This window comes from Heptranchias perlo, chromosome 11, assembly GCF_035084215.1.
Source record: "Heptranchias perlo isolate sHepPer1 chromosome 11, sHepPer1.hap1, whole genome shotgun sequence".
NCBI lineage: Eukaryota > Metazoa > Chordata > Chondrichthyes > Hexanchiformes > Hexanchidae > Heptranchias > Heptranchias perlo.
The window spans coordinates 8,336,263-8,358,545 of NC_090335.1; the positions used below are offsets into that span (position 1 = coordinate 8,336,263).

The window sequence follows — 22,283 nt, forward strand, 5'->3', positions numbered from 1 at the left end:
GTCACTCCATTATTTAAGAAGGGTAGGAGAGATAAACCAGGAAATTATAAACATATTAGTCTAATGTCTGTTGTGGGGAAGTTACTAGAATGTGTCATTAGGGACAGATTGACTGAACAAATACGAACTGATCAGAGAGAGTCAGCATGGATTTGTGAAAGGCAAGTCATGTCTAACTAACCTAGTTGAACTTTTTGAGGTAACTAACGTGGTTGATTAGGGAATGTCTATGGATGTTATTTAAATGGACTTCTAGATGGCATTCAATAAGGTTCCACATAAGAGACTGAATAAAAGTGAAAGTGCGTGGAATTGGAGGCAACCTATTGACATAGGTAGGGAACTGGTTAGGTGGTAGGAGACAGAGAGTCGAGATAATGGCAGGACTCTGATTGACAGGATATGACGAGTGGTATCCCCCGGGATCTGTACTGTGGCCTCAGCTTTTCACGATATTTATCAATGACTTAGATGAAGGAATAGAGAGCCATATATCCAAGTTTGTGATGACACTAAGCTAGGTGTCACTGTAAGTAGTGAAGATTGGAGCAGAAAGTTGCAAAGGGACATCGATAGATTAAGTGAGTGGGCAAAACTGTGGCAGATGGAATTGTGTGTGGGGAAATGCGAGGTCATCCACTTTGGACGTAAGAAAGGTAGATCAGAATATTTTCTAAATGGTGAGAAGTTAGGAACTGTGGAGGAGCAGAGTGATTTAGGGGCCCATGTACAGAAATCAGTAAAAACTAGCAGATAGGTATAAAAATAATTAAAAAGGTTAATGAAATGTTGACCTTTATCTCAAGGGGGCTGGAATACAAAGAGGTGAAAGTTATTCCACAACTGTATAAAGCTCTGGTTAGACCCCATCTGGAGACTGCATTCAGTTCTGGGCACCGCACCTCAGGAAGGATATATTGGCCTTCGAGGGTGTGCAGCACAGATTCACCAGGATGATACCGGGGATAAAAGTGTTAAATTATGAAGACAGGTTGCATAGGCTAGGCCTGTATTCCCTCGTATATAGAAGAATAAGGGGTGATCTAATTGAGGTGTTTCAGATGATTAAAGGAGTTGATAGGATAGATGGAGGGAAACTATTTCCTCTGGTGGGGAATCCAGAACAAGGGGGCATATCCTTAAAATTAGAGCTAGGCCATTCAGGGGTGATGTCAGGAAGTAATTTTTCACACAAAGGGTAGTGGAAATCTGGAACTCTCTCCCCCAAGAAGCTGTTGAGGCTGGGGTTACAGAACCAAGGCGGGCAGCTGGAGTTAAGATACAGATCAGCCATGATCTAATTAGGGTTGTCAACTTTGATTGCATGTATTCCTGGAAGCTTCACGGTATGTCCCCGTCCCTTTAACTTCCCCGCTTCCCCATTGGTCACCCAACACATCCCCTTCCTCACAGCGCACAGCCTTCCCACGCCAATTGAATGCCAGTCAAAACAACCTTTTTCCAATCTTCAGCATTTTTATAACTAATAAATGAAAGTGTTCAAAGAAAATGGTGTTTCTCCCGAGTTGCTCACAGCAGAGACCTGGAGATTAATCTTCAATTCCTGGAGACTCCAGGACAATCCTGGAGGGTTGGCAACCCTAGATCTAATTGAATGGCGGAACAGGCTCGAGGGACTGAATGGCCTACTCCTGTTCCTAGATGCTGTGTGTACACGGGAGGAGAAACTATTTGAGGAGATTTAGTGACTGCACTGGGGAAGATTGAAGAAGCCCCACTAGAGAGCAGTGCTGCAGAGTTTGCCCACGGAGGAGAGACAGAGGGGGATAATGTCGACGGCAGCAGGAGAGTCGAGGGATGAGGGGAGGAGCACCAAGCACCAGCCGCCGGCATGCAGGATGGTGTGTGTAACTTTGACCAGGGTGGTCTCAGTACTGTTGAGGAACGTGAACAGGGTGGTGGGAGAGGTGAGTGAGTAATTGGGAAACAAATTGCCATCAAATAGGAAACAGCCAACACAGTTTAAAAAAGGGAGCCTTTATGGTATCGTTATCTTACTGACAGTCCTGACTATGGACTGACAGGAGACCATGATATTTCATACTTCTGTGACCTCTGAGTTGATCCAAGGCCTGTGGCTGGAATTATATCAGCGTATGTGCATATTCTGCATTGTGCCAGAAGAAAAAACTGTCCGACATTCCTCTGGGAGGCTTGGCCTCCCCAAGACCTGGGAGCTCTTTGCTTAGAACTTCCACAAATGCAGCCTGGTCTATCTTTCACTTGTAACCTAAATTTAGAGTGTTCTTCGTACTTGATGCTAAGTGAAAAGAGACCCTTAATTTCCACCTACACAGGTCCATCCCTTGTTTTACTCTAAACTCTATTGTGAGATTTGCTTTGTTGCCATCATCGCTTCTTGCAAAATGTCCCGTTTCTAGCATCAGCACTGTCAGCTGAGACTAGCAGCGTGACAATTTGAGAGATTGAAGGGGTACACACTCTCAGGTTCTGGCACAACACAGCAATTAGAATAAATGAATCTCCACCACTACTGCTGAATCTGGACACTAATGTGCAGGATCACACCAGGTCTATTCGATCATTCGCCCATCATCCTCAGTTTACTGTACTGCAAAGGTTAGGCCACTGAGGAAAGTTTCCAGCATAAAGTGAGAATTATCCTGCAGCCGACTGCATTCAATTACATGAATTACTATTAGTTCGGGAAAGTGAAACAGAGGCTGCTTTGATTTCAACACAATGAACAAATCCGAAAGGGCCTTTTCCCCCACCAGACTCGGAATGGACTGTGCTTCTATTTTCCACAGTGTTCGATGCTCACTGCTTTTGTCTTATGGATTGTCATTTTTGTCAGACATTTCAATATTAATCAATACATTTCAGTGGCTTTAAAAGGAGACTTGCCTCGTTCACGACTCAGTGCAGACCTTGTAAGTGGTTCCCTTTGTGCAGTCGAACAATTAACAGAAAATCGTAAAAGAAGCAGTGTTGACACTAACAAGAAATTGGACAAATTTTGCAAAACCACAAAGAACTTTTTGTTCATGTTTTGAAATTGGCCATTCACAACTAGAACTATTTGTGGAGAAAAGCTTTCGGAAATCCTATACTCAGAGTTGTTTACACCAGAAAGGAGCTTACTTGTTTCTCCATTTCCTTTCTCATTGAACCAGTTCTCTTTTTCATATGCTCCCCCCCACCCCCCCACAGTCTACTACCAGGCTGTGAGGGCAGATAAAAGAAAGAAAAACTTGCATTTATATGGTGCCTTTCATGGCCTCAGGATATCCCAAAGCGCTTTACAGCCATTTAAGTACTTTTTGAAGTGTAATCACTGTTGTAATGTAGGAAACGCAGCAGTCAATTTGCGCAAAGCAAGATCCCACAAACAGCAATGTGATAATGACCAGATAATCGGGTTTAGTGATGTTGATTGAGCGATAAATATTGGCCAGGACACCGGGGAGAATTCCACTGCTCTTCTTCAAAACAGCGCCATTGGATCTTTTACATGCACCTGAGAGGGCAGATAAGATGCCTTATCCCCAGGTCTCTGTCAATGCTGCTCTGTAACCATGTTTTAGGAGATGTGCAATAATGGTCTGAAACTTTTCCTCTTTCTTCTTCTGTGCAAAGTAACGCCGAGCTCCATCGCTCGTCTCTCTCCATCCAACAATCTGGTCACCATCGGTGATCCACCACATGCAAAATCATGGAGCTGAATCCATGTCCTAATAGCTCTGGGCAGTCCTTTGGTTAACCCAATGCATGACAGAGATGCTTTGTCAGTGAACTGGTTCTTAATTTCACACATCCAAAGTCAATTACAACAATCTCTGTGCACAGTTTGATGCAGGAGTTAGGACAATCAGTCAACAACATCAATTTACATTTATATAGCTCCTTTGACATTGGAAAATGTCCCAAGGCCTTTCACAGGAGCATTATCAAACAAAAGTGTGAAGTGATTCATTTTGGTAGGAAGAATGAGGAGAGGCAATATAAACTAAATGGTACAATTTTAAAAGGAGTGCAGGAACAGAGAGTCCTGGGGGTGTACATGTCTTTGAAGTTGGCAGGACAAGTTGAGGGGGCTGTTAAATAAGCATACAGGATCCGTGGCTTTATAAATAGAGGCATAGAGTACAAAAACAAGGAAATTATGCTAAGCCTTTATCAAACATTAGGAAGGGTGAGAAGGGTTAGAGAAGGTGCAGAAGAGATTTACTAGAATGGTACCGAAAGACTTCAGTTACATGAAGAGACTGGAGAAACTGGGATTGTTCTCCTTAGAGCTGAGAAGGTTAAGCGAAGATTTAATAGAGGTGTTCAAAATCATGAAAGGTTTTGATAGAGTAAATAAGGAGAAACTGTTTCCAGTGGCAGAAAGGTCAGTAACCAGAGGACACAGATTTAATGTCATTGGCAAAAGAACCAGATGCAACACGAGGAAAACTTTTTTTATACAGCGAGCTGAAAAAGTGGTGGAAGCAAATTCAATTATGACTTTCAGAAGGGAATTGGATAAATACTTGAAGGGGGAAAATTTGCAGAGCTATGGGGAAAGAGCAGGGGAGTGGGACTAATTAGATAGCTCTACCAAAGAACTGGCACAGGACCAAAGTCTCAGTGCTATACTTTCCAAATTCCTAGCTGGAACATTGCTTACAAATGACTGATTCTTTAATCAGGACAGCTGGGTGAAGGCTTGGTGCCAGGAGCTGCGGGAATAAAACTTGGTGGGGAAAGGTTGGACAAAAAAAATGACACTTTTTTCCTCCTTCAGTGTTGTGCCCAGAAGCAATTTTGACCCGTTCCCCATGCCGTGAATAACAATGGAATTCCTTAAATGTTTGGAGGATGTTCCTTAATTCTTCATGTGTGACTGGACTAAAAAGATCTCCTTGATAGGACAAGGTGAGACAAAATGTAAGGGCTCCTTTCTGGGACTTTCGATATGTCAACATCCCTAACTTGGTCACACCATCACAGGGAGGTGATGTGCTTTCCACTGGGTGGGCGAACTAGAGAGAGTCAGTCCAAGCTGTGGGCCTCCTGGCGGCCAACTCAAGAGCAGCAAGGGCAGAGGCCCAGCAGAATGGTGCCATCCTTCACTCTTAGTCCAGAGACTTGTACAGGAATGTGGAGAAAATGAAATGAATTTTAAACAGAGGGAAGTTATAAAAATAGACAGTTATTACATATTACATAGAATTCACAGCACCGTAACAGCCCAACAGGTCCATGCCGGAGTTTATGCTCCATACGAGCCTCCTCCCACCTTACTTCATCTCACCCTATCAGCATATCCTTCTGTTCCTTTCTCCCTCATGTGTTTATCTAGCTTCCCCTTAAATTCATCTATGCTATTCGCCTCAACCACTCCTTGTGGTAGCGAGTTCCACATTCTCACCACTCTCCGGGTAAAGAAGTTTCTCTTGAATTCCTTATTGGATTTATTAGTGACTGTCTTATATTTATGACCCCTAGTTTTGCACTCCCCACAAGCAGAAACATTTTCTCTACGTTTTATTGAGAAAGGACATGGAATTCTGTTGCTACAGAACTCATAATTATCTCACAAAATTCCTCCTTTCTGCCTCCTTTTCCTCCACTCCTCTTTCTCTTCCTCCCGCTTTCTTTTTCCAGCTCCTCTATCTCTCCTCTTCCCCTCCACCTCCTCCTCCTCCTGTTCACTTCCAATGGTCCCACAAAATGCTCTGAAAGGAAACTGAAATAGCGCTGTTCTGTGGCCTAAAGTTAGACTGTAGTTTAAACTGGGCATTGTTGCTTTAATCTACAGCTGTTAATAGCTGGAGATGTGCTTTCATTGCCCATTATTTAAATCATCTTCCTGCTTCACAGATGGACCTCTTTCGAATAAGACGAACACATAGTGCACAGTTACGATGAATAAGCTCGCAGCACGCACCTCTCCTTGAATGCTTTCTCAGCCATCTCTCTTGCAGCTCTTTTTACTTCTGCTGGCACAGCATCCTTTTCAGCCTGAGACACCTGATACACCTTGTGACCTGCATCCAAGCGATAAGGACCACCTTTCCCACCCAGGCCGGCAGTATCTCTTCCACCTGGAAAAAAACAGGCATTGACTGTAAAAGTATGAGTGACTGAGCTCGTGCTCTGCCTCGGGCAGCGAGGAGCTGAGCCACGAAATAGGTTGCTGCTTTATGCTGATTTGTTTGGTTTCAGCCGAGTTGGCGATGGGGATGCAATAATTGGCCTACTCTCCCCTGGGTAAGGAAGGTGAAATTCAGCCAAGGCTCCTGTTCCTATCCAGCCGGCCCTGCTTGTTGGGTGAGGACTCGATTGGACTTGGCTCTGATGCCTTCCGTAATCAAATTGCCTGCCGGCACTCATTGTCCGTGGTCATACGAAACGTACAAAAGAAGATGGTTAGGAAAAGACCAGCTGGTTCATCGAGTCTCCCGTTCAAGCGCGTTACAACGAGGGAGCGCGGGCCCCCAATGGCCCCCACCCACCAGCAGCCATGTGATCTCCAGGAAAAGGCAAAATAAAAGGATTTTAAAAACCCTAGGTCAATTCAGGGAAAATAATTCTAGGAGATTCCTCTCCGACCCCCAAGGTGATCAAAAAATGAGTTCCGAGGATAACAAGGTACATCAGCCAATGTCCCACCCACCTACCTTTTGTACGCAACATGAAGAGTGACCACTTGAATAAAGGCCATCAGAGGAAGCCTTTGGAACTGTACCCAGCAATGGGTCAGGAGAGGGGGCAAATGAGGAGGAGTAGGAGGAGGGGCAGAGGATGAGAGGAGGGGCAGAGGAGGAGGAGGAGGAGGGGGAGAGATGGAGAGGAGAGGGAGAGATGGAGGGGGGGAGAGATGGAGGGGGGGAGAGATGGAGAGGAGAGGGAGAGATGGAGGGAGGGAGAGATGGAGGGGGGGAGAGATGGAGAGGAGGGGGAGAGATGGAGAGATGGGGAAGAGGAGGAGAGGAGGGTAAGAGAGGAAGAGAAGGAGGGGAAGTGGAGGTGAGGAAGAGAGGAAGAGGAGGAATGGGAGGGGAAGAGGAGAAAGAGAGGAGGCGGGAAAAAGAAGGCAGAGGTGAAGAGGAAGGAGAGAAAGGAGGGGAAGAGAAGGCATAGGGTGAGAGAAGGGAAGAGAAAGTGAAGGAGAAGAGGAGTCGGAGGTGAGAGACGGGAGGGGGAGAGGATAGGGAAAGGGGTGGAGGGTGGGGAGGGGGTGGAGAGGGAGGGGAGGGGAGGGGAGGGGAGGTGGAGGAGAAGAGGAGATGGAAGTGAGAAGGGGGGAGTGGGAGAGGATGGGGAGAGTGGGAGAGGATGGGGAAAGGGGTGGAGAGTGGGGCAGGGAGGGCAGAAGGAGTGGAGAAGGAGGGGGAGGGCAGAAGGGATGGGGAGAGGGAGGGGAGGGGAGGAGGAGGGGAAGAGAGGTAAAAGGAAAGGAGAAAATTGGTGGAAAAATTGAGGAAAATAAAAGCGGTAAAGATCCGAGGGCCAATTGAATCTCGTCTTCTTCCATCAAATGGAAGTGCATGAGAAAGTCACATTCCTATTGGCACTGCACTTTCAGCACAAACTGTCTTATCATCTCAGCTAAGAGGAGATTTATTAGAGGTGGTTAAAGTTATGAAGAGGTTTGATAGAGTGAAAAGGGAAAGACTATTTCCTCTGGTCAGGGAGCCAGTCAGGAGGAGTCCAGCAATTTAAAACTAATACTGCGAGATTTAGGAGAAATTCTTTACATAGAGGGTTTTTGGAGCACGGAATGCTTTCCCAGCGGGAGAGGTTGAGGTAGAGACCATTGCATTTCTTCAAGGAAAAAATGTATTGATATTTGAAGCAGAGGAAGAATCAGGATTATGGGGAGAGGGAGGTCAGTGGAATTAGTTTGGGATTGATACAGTGCTATGGGGAGAGAGTGAGGCAGTGGGATTAGTTTTGGATTGATACAGGGCTATGGGGAGAGAGCGGGTTAGTGGAATTAGTTTTGGATTGATACAGGGCCATGGGGAGAGAGCGGGACAGTGTGATTGGTTTTGGATTGATGCAGGGCTATGGGGAGAGAGTGGGGCAGTGGGATTAGTTTTGGATTGATACAGGGCTACGGGAAGAGAGTGGGCCAGTGGGATTAGTTTTGGATTGACACAGGGCAATGGGGAGAGAGCGGGACAGTGTGATTGGTTTTGGATTGATGCAGGGCCATGGGGAGAGAGTGGGGCAGTGGGATTAGTTTGGGATTGATACAGGGCTATGGGGAGAGAGTGGGGCAGTGGAATTAGTTTTGGATTGATACAGGGCTATGGGGAGAGAGTGGGGCAGTGGGATTAGTTTTGCATTGATACAGGGCTATGGGGAGAGAGTGAGGCAGTGGGATTAGTTTTGGATTGATACAGGGCTATGGGGAGTAAGTGGGGCAGTGGGATTAGTTTTGGATTGATACAGGATTATGGGGAGAGAGTGAGGCAGTGGGATTAGTTTTGGATTGATACAGGATTATGGGGAGAGAGTGGGGCAGTGGGATTAGTTTTGCATTGTTACAGGGCTATAGGGAGAGAGTGAGGCAGTGGGATTAGTTTTTCATTGATACAGCATTATGGGGAGAGAGTGAGGCAGAGGGATTAGTTTTGGATTGATACAGGATTATGGGGAGAGAGTGGGACAGTGGCATTAGTTTTGGATTGATACAGGGCTATAGGGAGTGAGTGGGGCAGTGGGATTAGTTTTGGATTGATACAGGGCCACAGGGAGTGAGTGGGGTAGTGGGATTAGTTTTGGATTGATACAGGGCTACAGGGAGAGAGTGGGGCAGTGGGATTAGTTTTGGATTGATACAGGGCTACAGGGAGTGAGTGGGGCAGTGGGATTAGTTTTGGATTGATACAGGGCTACAGGGAGAGAGCGGGGCAGTGGGATTAGTTTTGCATTGATACAGGGCTATGGGGAGAGAGTGGGGCAGTGGGATTAGTTTTGCATTGATACAGGGCTATGGGGAGAGAGTGGGGCAGTGGGATTAGTTTTGCATTGATACAGTGCTATGGGGAGAGAGTGAGGCAGTGGGATTAGTTTTGCATTGATACAGGGCTATGGGGAGAGAGTGGGGCAGTGGGATTAGTTTTGCATTGATACAGGGCTATGGGGAGAGAGTGAGGCAGTGGGATTAGTTTTGCATTGATACAGGGCTATGGGGTGAGAGTGGGGCAGTGGGATTAGTTTTGCATTGATACAGGGCTATGGGGAGAGAGTGAGGCAGTGGGATTAGTTTTGCATTGATACAGGGCTATGGGGAGAGAGTGGGGCAGTGGGATTAGTTTTGCATTGATACAGGGCTACAGGGAGAGAGTGGGGCAGTGGGATTAGTTTTGGATTGATACAGGGCTATGGGGAGAGAGTGGGGCAGTGCGATTAGTTTTCAATTGATACAGGGCAATGGGGAGAGAGCGGGACAGTGTGATTGGTTTTGGATTGATGCAGGGCCATGGGGAGAGAGTGGGGCAATGGAATTAGTTTTGGATTGATACAGGATTATGGGGAGAGAGTGAGGCAGTGGGATTAGTTTTGGATTGATACAGGATTATGGGGAGAGAGTGGGGCAGTGGGATTAGTTTTGCATTGATACAGGGCTATGGGGAGAGAGTGGGGCAGTGGGATTAGTTTTGCATTGATACAGGGCTATGGGGACAGTGGGGCAGTGGGATTAGTTTTGGATTGATACAGGGCTATGGGGAGAGGAGAGAGTGGGGCAGTGGGATTAGTTTTGCATTGATACAGGGCTATAGGGAGTGAGTGGGGCAGTGGGATTAGTTTTGCATTGATACAGTGCTATGGGGAGAGAGTGGGGCAGTGGGATTAGTTTTGGATTGATACAGGATTATGGGGAGTAAGTGGGGCAGTGGGATTAGTTTTGCATTGTTACAGGATTATGGGGAGAGAGTGAGGCAGTGGGATTAGTTTTGGATTGATACAGGATTATGGGGAGAGAGTGAGACAGTGGGATTAGTTTTGGATTGATACAGGATTATGGGGAGAGAGTGAGGCAGTGGGATTAGTTTTTCATTGGTACAGCATTATGAGGAGAGAGTGAGGCAGAGGGATTAGTTTTGGATTGATACAGGGCTATGGGGAGAGAGTGGGGCAGTGGGATTAGTTTTGGATTGATACAGGGCTATGGGGAGAGGGTGGGGCAGTGGGATTAGTTTTGCATTGATACAGGGCTATGGGGAGAGAATGGAGCAGTTAGATAAGTTTTGGATTGATACAGGGCTATGGGGAGGGAGTGGAGCAGTGGGATTAGTTTTGCATTGATACAGGGCTATGGGGAGAGAATGGAGCAGTTAGATAAGTTTTGGATTGATACACGGCTATGGGGAGGGAGTGGAGCAGTGGGATTAGTTTTGCATTGCTTTATCAAACCTTCGGCACAGACACAATGGGCCGGACGATGATGTCAGCCTCTAAGGTACTTCTCAGTAATACTGCAAGCCTCAGCTTCATTTTAAAGAAAGGTCAAATAAATTAAATAACAGTCACAATGCCTGAAAAGCTACGCAGTTTTACAAACCCTTAAAAATCTCTGTGAATGTTTTGATAACTGATGTATTGCACTGAATGTGCAATGAAAAAGGAGCAGACTGTGCAAAATCAAGGGAAGTTGGATAAATATTGAAAACTTTCCTATAAAAATGCATTCCATAGGCACCAGTGGTTTGCAGCTGGTTAAGGCAGATTAAATTACTATTCAATTCATGATTTCTACAGTGTAGACTATGAAATGACAGGGATCACTCCCCCTGCACAATAACTAACAACACACGTGTGTTCAGCAGCAATGAAGACTGGATGGGTTGTACCGAATTCTATGAAGGCCGTTGCTCAGGCAGGGACCCTTGTATCACGATCTGTATAATAACTGCTCAGGTTGTAAATGATGCTGACGGTTTTGTTAGCCGCTGCTTAGTACGGAATTCTTTTAGTGTAACTTCTTCTCTCTACACTGATGGAGAGACCCAGCCAACGAAAGGAGGGAAACAATAGACAGGCACCTAGCAACATGAGTAGGCCATTCAGCCCCTTGTACCTGTTCCGCCATTCAACTAGATCTTGGCTGATCTGTGTCTTAACTCCAGCTGCCCATGTTGGTTCCATATCCCTTAATACCCTAACAAAAATCTATCAATCGCAGTTTTGAAATTTTCAATCGACCCCAGCCTCAACAGCTTTTTGGGGGAAGAGAGTTCCAGATTTCAACCACCCTTTGTGTGAAGACATGCTTCCTGACATCACCCCTGAATGACCTAGCTCTAATTTTAAGGTTATGCACTTTTAGACTACACGTGATATAGTGTCTGCTCCTTCGACACCACTGACAAGTATCTGGCCCCAAGGCACAGCATAACCAACGCAGTATTGAAGGGTGAACGACATCAACAATGAGAAGGAACACTTCATCAGCTGTGTGTATGAAGCTAATTCACCAAACTAAGGGCAGCAGGGAAGTATCTGGAGAGTAAACTGCCTGCGGAAGTGCACTCCACATTAATTTTCACATTCTTTTCTCTGTCACTCGTGCTCCAGGTATTACTGGACTTTGCTACAATGCGGCTATAGTTGCAAGGGGATCTCTTTACATCACCCAAATGTTTACTGAGGGTCTCATTCCGAACAAGGTTTCAATCATGTGGAATGCATTTTTGTTTTGCATGAATGTCCCGATGCTATTGCTCCAACTTTCTTTGATTGCTCCCCTTTTTCACCCTCTTTGTTTATAGTCAAAAGCAAAAAAGATCACTTATCAAAACTTTCTGATCATATGATTGAAGTTTATTTTTCAAGGGTTGGAAAGTTTGGTTGCGTTTCAAATTGAACTTTTCAATGCCAGCACACTGTTACCATCAAACCAAAATTGGCAGGGTCTGGCTTGAGACCTGGAGACAGACCATGGTGGGAGGGGGGAGAGAAAATACATTACAAAAACAGGAGAACAAAGCATTCCATGGTTAATAACCAGCATAATAGGTTACTTCTATTTGCTAACTTTGCTGTTCCATACCTTTTGCTGTTTTGTGACAGGGCTGGTACTGTGAAAGGGAGGTATGAACCCCAGGCTACCTTCCAGGGGTGAGGAAGGTCTGTGCTGGAGAATGGAACTTGTTTCTTTTCTCAGAATCAAATGCTTTAGGACAGGTACATCAGAGCCACATACAGAGTGCAGCCTCTTCAACTCTGCCCCCGAGAAAGGGCCCTCAGCGCCAACCTCAGAATACACTCCCTACTGCACTGGTGCGGCAATATCAATTCCATTACGAAACATCCTTGTAGCCTTTCTCAAACTGTCAATTTATCGCCTCGCTCTCTCCCCATAGCACTGTATCAATCCAAAACTAATCCCACTGCCCCACGCTCTCTCCCCATAGCCCTGTATCAATCCAAAACTAATCCCACTGCCCCACTATCTCCCCATAGCACTGTATCAATCCCAAACTAATCCCACTGCCCCATTCTCTCCTCGTAGCACTGTATCAATCCAAAACTAATCCCACTGCCCCACTTTCTCCCCATAGCACTGTATCAATCCAAAACTAATCCCACTGCCCCACTCTCTCCCCATAGCACTGTATCAATCCCAAACTAATCCCACTGCCCCACTATCTCCCCATAGCACTGTATCAATCCAAAACGAATCCCACTGCCCCACTATCTCCCCATAGCACTGTATCAATCCCAAACTAATCCCACTGCCCCATTCTCTCCTCATAGCACTGTATCAATCCCAAACTAATCCCACTGCCCCACTATCTCCCCATAGCACTGTATCAATCCAAAACGAATCCCACTGCCCCACTATCTCCCCATAGCACTGTATCAATCCCAAACTAATCCCACTGCCCCATTCTCTCCTCATAGCACTGTATCAATCCAAAACTAATCCCACTGCCCCGCTCTCTCCCCATAGCACTGTATCAATCCAAAACTAATCCCACTGCCCCACTATCTCCCCATAGCACTGTATCAATCCCAAACTAATCCCACTGCCCCATTCTCTCCTCATAGCACTGTATCAATCCAAAACTAATCCCACTGCCCCGCTCTCTCCCCATAGCACTGTATCAATCCAAAACTAATCCCACTGCCCCACTCTCTCCCCATAGCCCTGTATCAATCCAAAACTAATCCCACTGCCCCGCTCTCTCCCCATAGCCCTGTATCAATCCAAAACTAATCCCACTGCCCCACTATTTCCCCATAGCACTGTATCAATCCAAAACTAATCCCACTGCCCCACTCTCTCCCCATAGCACTGTATCAATCCAAAACTAATCCCACTGCCCCACTCTCTCCCCATAGCCCTGTATCAATCCAAAACTAATCCCATTGCCCCAATCTCTCCCCATAGCACTGTATCAATCCCAAACTAATCCCACTGCCCCATTCTCTCCTCATAGCACTGTATCAATCCAAAACTAATCCCATTGCCCCAATCTCTCCCCATAGCACTGTATCAATCCCAAACTAATCCCACTGCCCCATTCTCTCGTCATAGCACTATATCAATCCAAAACTAATCCCACTGCCCCATTCTCTCCCCATAGCCCTGTATCAATCCCAAACTAATCCCACTGCCCCACTTTCTCCCCATAGCACTGTATCAATCCAAAACTAATCCCACTGCCCCACTTTCTCCCCATAGCACTGTATCAATCCCAAACTAATCCCACTGCCCCATTCTCTCGTCATAGCACTATATCAATCCAAAACTAATCCCACTGCCCCATTCTCTCCCCATAGCCCTGTATCAATCCCAAACTAATCCCACTGCCCCATTCTCTCCCCATAGCACTGTATCAATCCAAAACTAATCCCACTGCCCCACTTTCTCCCCATAGCACTGTATCAATCCCAAACTAATCCCACTGCCCCACTCTCTCCCCATAGCCCTGTATCAATCCCAAACTAATCCCACTGCCCCACTCTCTCCTCATAGCCCTGTTTCAATCCAAAACTAATCCCACTGCCCCACTCTCTCCTCATAGCACTGTATCAATCCAAAACTAATCCCGCTGCCCCACTCTCTCCTCACAGCCCGAAATCAATCCAAAACTAATCCCACTGCCCCACTCTCTCCCCATAGCACTGTATCAATCCAAAACTAATCCCACTGCCCCACTCTCTCCCCATAGCCCTGTATCAATCCAAAACTAATCCCATTGCCCCAATCTCTCCCCATAGCACTGTATCAATCCCAAACTAATCCCACTGCCCCATTCTCTCCTCATAGCACTGTATCAATCCAAAACTAATCCCATTGCCCCAATCTCTCCCCATAGCACTGTATCAATCCCAAACTAATCCCACTGCCCCATTCTCTCGTCATAGCACTATATCAATCCAAAACTAATCCCACTGCCCCATTCTCTCCCCATAGCCCTGTATCAATCCCAAACTAATCCCACTGCCCCACTTTCTCCCCATAGCACTGTATCAATCCAAAACTAATCCCACTGCCCCACTTTCTCCCCATAGCACTGTATCAATCCCAAACTAATCCCACTGCCCCATTCTCTCGTCATAGCACTATATCAATCCAAAACTAATCCCACTGCCCCATTCTCTCCCCATAGCCCTGTATCAATCCCAAACTAATCCCACTGCCCCATTCTCTCCCCATAGCACTGTATCAATCCAAAACTAATCCCACTGCCCCACTTTCTCCCCATAGCACTGTATCAATCCCAAACTAATCCCACTGCCCCACTCTCTCCCCATAGCCCTGTATCAATCCCAAACTAATCCCACTGCCCCACTCTCTCCTCATAGCCCTGTATCAATCCAAAACTAATCCCACTGCCCCACTCTCTCCTCATAGCACTGTATCAATCCAAAACTAATCCCGCTGCCCCACTCTCTCCTCACAGCCCGAAATCAATCCAAAACTAATCCCACTGCCCCACTCTCTCCCCATACCCCTGTATCAATCCCAAACTAATCTCATTGCCCCACTCTCTCCCCATAGCCCTGTATCAATCCAAAACTAATCCCACTGCCCTACTCTCTCCCCATAGCCCTGTATCAATCCCAAACTAATCCCACTGCCCCACTCTCTCCTCATAGCCCTATATCAATCCAAAACTAATCCCACTGCCCCACTCTCTCCCCATAGCCCTATATCAATCCCAAATTAATCCCACTGCCCCACTCTCTCCCCTTAGCCCTGTATCAATCCAAAACGAATCCCATTGTCCCACTCTCTCCCCATAGCGCTGTATCAATCCAGAACTCGTCTCACAGCGCTACTTTATCCCTATAGCCGTGAATATTCCCATTTCTAATATATTTCCACTTTTCCCTTAAAAGATGCAATGGTCTCAGCCTCAGTCAGTCCCTGTGGCAAAGCATTCCATGCTCCAACAACCCTCTGTGTAAAGTGCAAGGAGACATAGGGCAGTGTGTAAAGGTAAGATGCTCAGACTGCTTAAGGAAGCGACTGTGGCCACTGAACCTGAGATGGGATCTAAGGCAGACCCAAATTTTTAACACCTCTATTGAATCTCCTCTTTGCCTTCTTCACTCCAGTGAAAGCCCCAGTGTCTCAAGGCTCTCCTCATAGCTTTAGTTTCTCACTCATATCATCCAGGTGAATCCATGCGGTACGCTGTATGGTTTTAATGTCCTTTCTATAATGGGGCACACAGCACTCTAACTGTGGCCTAACCTTTGACTTTGTACAAATTGATGATAACTTCTTTGCTCTTGGACTCTATGGACCCATTTTATCCATCAGTCTGAGAAGGATTTGAGGCCCGATCCCAAAGGTAAAAGGACAGTGTCTCCCACTGCAGCACCCAGTCCCTTAATAGTTATTTTTGCTCATTTTTTTATTTCCTTAGAAATTAGTGACATGAACCAAGATGGTACTGCATAGAATTATCAGGGCCAGAGTGACCTCCTGGTTTAATTTCTATTGCCTAGCAGGGTTGGAGAAGAATTTCCCAGATTTTTTTTCCCCCAAATTGGTGTGGGTTTTTATCTGTTTTTTCGCCTCTCCCAGGAGATCACATGGTTTCGGGTGGGGTGGGGAGTGTATATATTGTAATGCACAAGGGATCACAATTGTGGGGCAGGCTGGATCGATCAGAGGGTCTTTTCCTGTCCGTCATTGTTCGTATGACTCCCAGAGCACAGCTGGTTATTGAGGAGAAGGTTTTCTGTTACAAATTTCCTACAGAAAAAAAAGAACTGGCAGAAGGGTCGGTAATCAGAGGACACAGATTCAAGATAATTGGCAAAAAATGCAGAGGGGAATTGGGAAGAAATTTATTTACGCAGCGAGTTGTTATGATCTGGAATGCACTGGCTGAAAGGGTGGTAGAAGCAGATTCAATAGTAACTTTCAAAAGAGAATTAGATAAATACTCAAAAAGGAAAAATTTGCAGGACTATGGGGAAAGAGCAGGGAAGTGGGACTAATTGAATAGCTCTTTCAAAGAGCCAGCACAGGCACGATGGGCCGAATGGCCTCCTTCTGTGCTGTACGATTCCATGATTCTATTCTGTAAGAGTATTGAGCAGGATTGTAATTTCAGGCTGAGTCGGAGCTCAGGAATGGGTTTTCGAGCACAGTTCCCCATCAGCTAAAGCTCAGCAGAGACGGCAGGTTAGAAAACGGCACCTTCTGGATTAGTGCGGAAACAGTCCAACTATTACCGGCAATGGGCAATGAACAATGGGCAATGAGCAATGGACAGCGAGCAATGAGCAATGGGCAATCGGCAGTGGACAACGGGCAATGGGCAGCGGGCATGCTCTGTGGGAACCTGCTTGGCTGTCGTCAGTGTGGCCACTTCATTTCTTTGTCAAGCAGATGAAGGAGGCCCTTCGATAATTAATTTAGAAGGAAATGAGAGGATAATTAAGCAATAAGCACATGGAATGTGTCCAGGGGTCAGAATGTAACATTTGAATTCCTAAGACGCAGTTAGCTTCTCTTTTAACTGGTGCTGAAGTGTTTTTAATCAAAAACCGCACAGCACTGAGACGCACCATAATCCTGTGTCAGTAAGAGTGGTCTGTTTGGAAAGCATCACAGATGGGTGACATCACCATTAGAAACCGGACACCACATCTCTATTGCTGTTCCTGTCAGGTACTAGAGGCATCTACTGTCAAACATTTCAATTCACTTCAGTGTTTCTCTATACTGGGGCTCCATTCATGTTAACTCCAAGGTCTTGTTAAAAATACAAATAAACCCAAAACATTTGGACATTTTTGGTTTCAAGCACCTTATCAATCATCACTGGGAGGTTATCGTGTGCTAGGCAGGAGCAGGTCAATAAATTACCTAGGTATTTGGAGGTTACTGCCTCATACACTCACCTCACACTGACTATTATTGGTTTAATAGCAAGCAACACCATCATCATTGGAAAAAGTTTGCAGGGAAACAAAGGGGTCTTTAATAAAACAAATTTGTTGCTGCTTTAAAATGCAGTGTTAATGAGAAGACCCGTTTCATTATATTCAGCAAGTCAGTACGTATGTTGACTTGAAAATAAAATAGCAGCCAATGTAAAATTGAGATTTTCATAGGATTGTCTCCCCGTCATGTTTTAAGATAAACTATTCCAAACATATCACGGTTTAACCTTTGACATTTGCTGGGTCTGCAATTCTAGGTCAACTCCCACCCAGGGTGTGAAGCCTGAACAAGTCTAAAGTTATCTGGGAGCCACTTGTACGGGAGGGCAGGGTTTGAGTTACACTGAGGCGAGAATCACATTATGGGGGGTTGCAGGGGGCCATATTGGGAAATGCCGCAGTCTCGGCCTGTTATGTTCGACCCATTAAATGTGCAGCAGGGGTGGACACTGACATTTATGTTGTGCCTTCAAGACAAAGGAAGTGTGCACAAGACAGCCTATCTGGGAGTTACAATTCCAGTGAGGGAAATACTTTTCCAGGGACAATTTGTACAAGCTTTGTATTAAACTCTGCCGTTCCAAACAGGAAGGCCAGGCTTGGGCCTAAATCCTCATTTACTCACCCACAACCTACAAGTCACGGTGACAGGCGACAACCTGTAGGACATCATTTCATAGTGTGTACTCCCAGCGAGGAGCACTACCTGCCTGGAGCACACATTGCATATTCGGGCGCACACCCCTCCTCCCTCCCCATGATTATTTATGGTCCCAGGATGGAAAATTGTCCACCGCGTATGGCCGAATTTCCCGTCAGGCAAAGCATTCCCAGCGGAAGTGCCAACTCAGAAGACGAGCATCCCCCACCTCCCATTGAGTATCAAGCTGGCCACAAATCTCTTGTACACGACGTGAGTCAATTACTGACCGTATACTGAGCCAGTCAAGAGTACATTGAGCTGGTGCCCATTGGTAATTCGGGGGAGTACAGCCTGTGATTTTCCGTCCATTGATTTCATCCACCAATGTGCCGGTGGCGGGCGAGCTTGTTCTTCACCCGCCAGCAATCGTAGAATTCCCCCCATCTGTCAGATGAGACTACAGTCTGCTCTGCTCAAGATCACATGCTCTTTTCCAGCCTTTATTTTAACTTGCACCAATACTACAGTGAATGGAGTATCATTGTTAGTCGTTAATTTTTTTGGAGTTGTTTAGAAACCAATTCCTTTATCGCTACTGACCAGTTCCTCCTGCCCACGTGTTGCCCCCAACATGAGGGGTGTTGTCCGCATCAACTCTTCCATGTTTTGGGGCGGTCACATCCAATGCACTGTCCTTCTGTATAGTAATCTGAGTGGGGATAAAGAGACAAAATATTCCAATTATTTATACCTCCCACGGACACAATTACCCATGAAGGACGAGAGCAAAGAAACTTTTAGGAACAGCTCATTGCTTCATAAGAACATAAGAAATAGGAGCAGGAGTAGGCCATCTGGCCGCTCGAGCCTGCTCCGCCATTCAATAAGATCATGGCTGATCTTCTACCTCAACACCATTTTCCTGCGCTATCCCCATATCCCTTGATGCCTTTAATATCTAGAAATCTATCGATCTCTGTTTTGAATGTACTCAATGACTGAGCCTTCACAGCCCTCTGGGGTAGAGAATTCCAAAGATTCACCACCCTCTGAGTGAAGAAATTTCTCCTCATCTCAGTCCTAAATGGCCTACCCCTTATTCTGAGTGTGAGACCCCTGGTTCTAGATTCCGCAGCCAGGGGGAACATCCTCCTTGCATCTACCCTGTCAAGCCCTGTAAGAATTTTGTATGTTTCAATGAGGTCACCTCTCATTCTTCTAAACTCTAGAAAATACAAGCCTAGTCTACTCAATCTCTCCTCATACAACAATCCCGCCATCCTAGGAATCAGTCTGGAGAACCTTTGTTGCACTCCCTCTATGGCAAGTATATATTTCCTGAGGTAAGGAGACCAAAATTGTACACAATACTCCAGGTGCAGTCTCACCAAGGCCCTATATAATTGCAGTAAGACATCTTAACTCCTGTACTCAAATCCTCTTGTAATAAAGGCCAACATACCATTTGTCTTCCTAATTGCTTGCTGCACCTGCATGTTTTCTTCCATTGACTCATGTACAAAGACACCCAGGTTCCTTTGAACATCAAAATTTCCCAATCTCTCACCATTTAAAAAATACTCTGCATTTCTGTTTTTCCTACCAAAGTGGATAACTTCACATTTTTCCACATTACATTCCATCTGAAATGTTCTTGCCCACTCGCTTAACCTGACTATATCCCCTTGAAGCCTCTTTGCATCCTCCTCACAACTCACATTCCCACCTAGTTTTGTGTCATCAGCAAACTTGGAAATATTACATTTGGTCCCCTCATCCAAATCATTGATATCGATTGTAAATAGCTGGGGCCCAAGCACCAATCCCTGCGGTACCCCACTAGTCACAGTCTGCCAACCTGAAAAAGACTCGTTTATTCCTACTCTCTGTTTTCTGTCTGTTAACCAATTCTCAATCCATGCCAGTATATTACCCCCAATTCCATCTGCTCTAACTTTGTTCACCAACCTCCTGTGTGGGACCTTATCGAAAGCCTTCTGAAAATCCAAATACACCACATCCACTGGTTCCCCCTTATCTAGTCTACTAGTTACATTCTCAAAGAACTCCAATAGGTTTGTCAAACATGATTTCCCTTTCATAAATCCATGTTGACTCTGCCAAATCCTATTATTATTTTCTAAGTGTCCTGTTATCACATCTTTTATAATAGATTCTAGCATTTTCCCTACTATTAATGTCAGGCTAACAGGTCTGTAAGTTCCTTGTTTTCTCTCTCCCTCCTTTCTTAAATCGTGGGGTTACATTTACTACCCTCCAATCTGCAGGAACCGTTCTAGAAGCTATTGACAACAACCAATGCATCCACTATCTCTATAGCCACCTCTTTCAAAACCCTGGGATGTAGATGTCGATCAAGCCCGTTCCTTTCGGAAGGGATCAATTTTACTATGCAGTACTGCATATCTCTCAGTTAATAGCACTCTCGCCTCTGAGTCAGAAGGTCGTGGGTTCAAGTCCCACTCCAGAGACTTGAGCTCATAATCCAGGCTGACACTCCAGTGCAGTACTGAGGGAGTGCTGCACTGTCAGAAGGGCTGTCTTTCAAATAAGACTTAAAATCGAGGCTTCATCTACCCTCTCAAGTAGATGTAAAAGATCCCACAGCACTATTTCGAAGAAGAGCAAGGGAGTTAACTCCGGTGTCCTGGCTAGTATTTATCCCTCAACCAACATCACCAAAACAGATTATCGGGTCATTATCATATTTCTGTTTGTGGGATCTTGCTGTGCGCAAATTGGCTGCTGTACTACAACAGTAACTACACTTCAAAAAAGTACTTCACTGGCTGTAAAGTGCTTTGGGATGTCTCGAGGTTTTGAAGGTTCTATATAAATGCAAGTTGTTCTTCTTCTCGGGTGGCTCAGATTAAGGGATGTGATCAGGCACGGGGTGGGGGATTTTGAAAATGAAGAGATAGGAGAAACAAGCGATGGGGATGGGCTTCCTCATTCACTACTCACGGGTACTGCAGTGAGGAACTGATTTTGGAAAGTGCTGGGATAAAGCAGGGCCAGAAAACAGAACTATGCAGCACAGAAGGAGGCCATTCCGTCCTTTGTGTCTGTGCTGGCGTTTTGAAAGAGCAAGTCATTTATTCCCACTCCCCTACCAGTGGAAACAGTTTCTCCCTGTCTACTCTATCAAAACCCTTCATAATTTTGAACACCTCTATTAAATCTCCCCATAACCTTTATTCAAATCATTTTCAAAAACACAATTTGACTTTTCCACTGAGAAAAATAAATGAAACGAAGGCTACAACAGGCGTGTAGTACAGTCTGACATGTATGAAATGGGTCTTTTTAGTCTCTCCCTCTCACACTGCCATTCTGTTTAAGGCAAACACTCAATATAAACGAAACCAAACGTTGATAATTGTTGGGAAATTGTGCCCATTGCACATGCTCAATCCGCTGTATTTGGCTAACAGAGCCAAAGATCTGGGCATTGGTATCAAGTTCAAACACAGGCTTTGGGAGAAGCCGAGTCCTTAAGCAAAAAAGACAACTCAGTGGATGTATTTCATCACCTTTTGTGAAATAATTTTTATTGCTTTTATACTGTTCAGAACCTTATTTTAGATGTTATAAATTTCAGTTGCTGAGAAAAAAAAATGGCATTTTCATATCCTGATATATCCTTCTATTCCTTTCTCTCTCATGTCTTTATCTGGCTTCCTCTTAAATGCATCTATGCTATTCGCCTCAACCACTCCATGCGGTAGTGAGTCCCACATCCTCACCACTCTCTGGGTAAAGACGTTTCTCCTGAATTCCTTATTGGATTTGATTAGTAACTATCTTATATTTATGGTCCCTAGTTTTGGACTCCCCCACAAGCAGAAAAATTTTCTCCACATCTACCCTATCAAACCCCTTCAGAATTTTCAAGTACCCTATTAGGTGACCCCTCAGCCTTGGCATATCCAGAGAAAATGCCCCACCTGTTCAGTCTTTCCAGATAGTTATAACCTCTCAGTTCTGGTATCATCTACTACTAAAATTTCAGAATTACTTTTGGTTTAAAAAAAGTTTGTGTATTGTGTAGATTAGCTATTGTACACCTAATTCCTTGTGACATTTTTCTCTTTCTATGTAATGATTCTATTTGTAACTAAATTAGACTATTAGCTTTAGCTTGAACACAGCACACTGATATTGTGATATGTACTGCCTTTCGAAGTGATAGGAGAGCATCTCAAAGTGGTCTCCAGTG

General features: G+C 45.3%; 1 protein-coding gene across 1 annotated transcript in view; it reads right to left on the reverse strand.

Moving 5' to 3' along the window:
- Positions 1 to 22,283, reverse strand: part of vwa8 (von Willebrand factor A domain containing 8) — a 387,545-nt gene that overhangs the window by 43,458 nt on the left and 321,804 nt on the right. Inside the window, exons 38-39 of the mRNA XM_067992504.1 lie at positions 18,644 to 18,752; positions 5,918 to 6,074 (exon numbers count right to left, since the gene is read on the reverse strand). Coding sequence (XP_067848605.1) covers positions 5,918 to 6,074; positions 18,644 to 18,752 — 266 coding nt within the window. The remainder of the gene's footprint in view (positions 1 to 5,917; positions 6,075 to 18,643; positions 18,753 to 22,283) is intronic.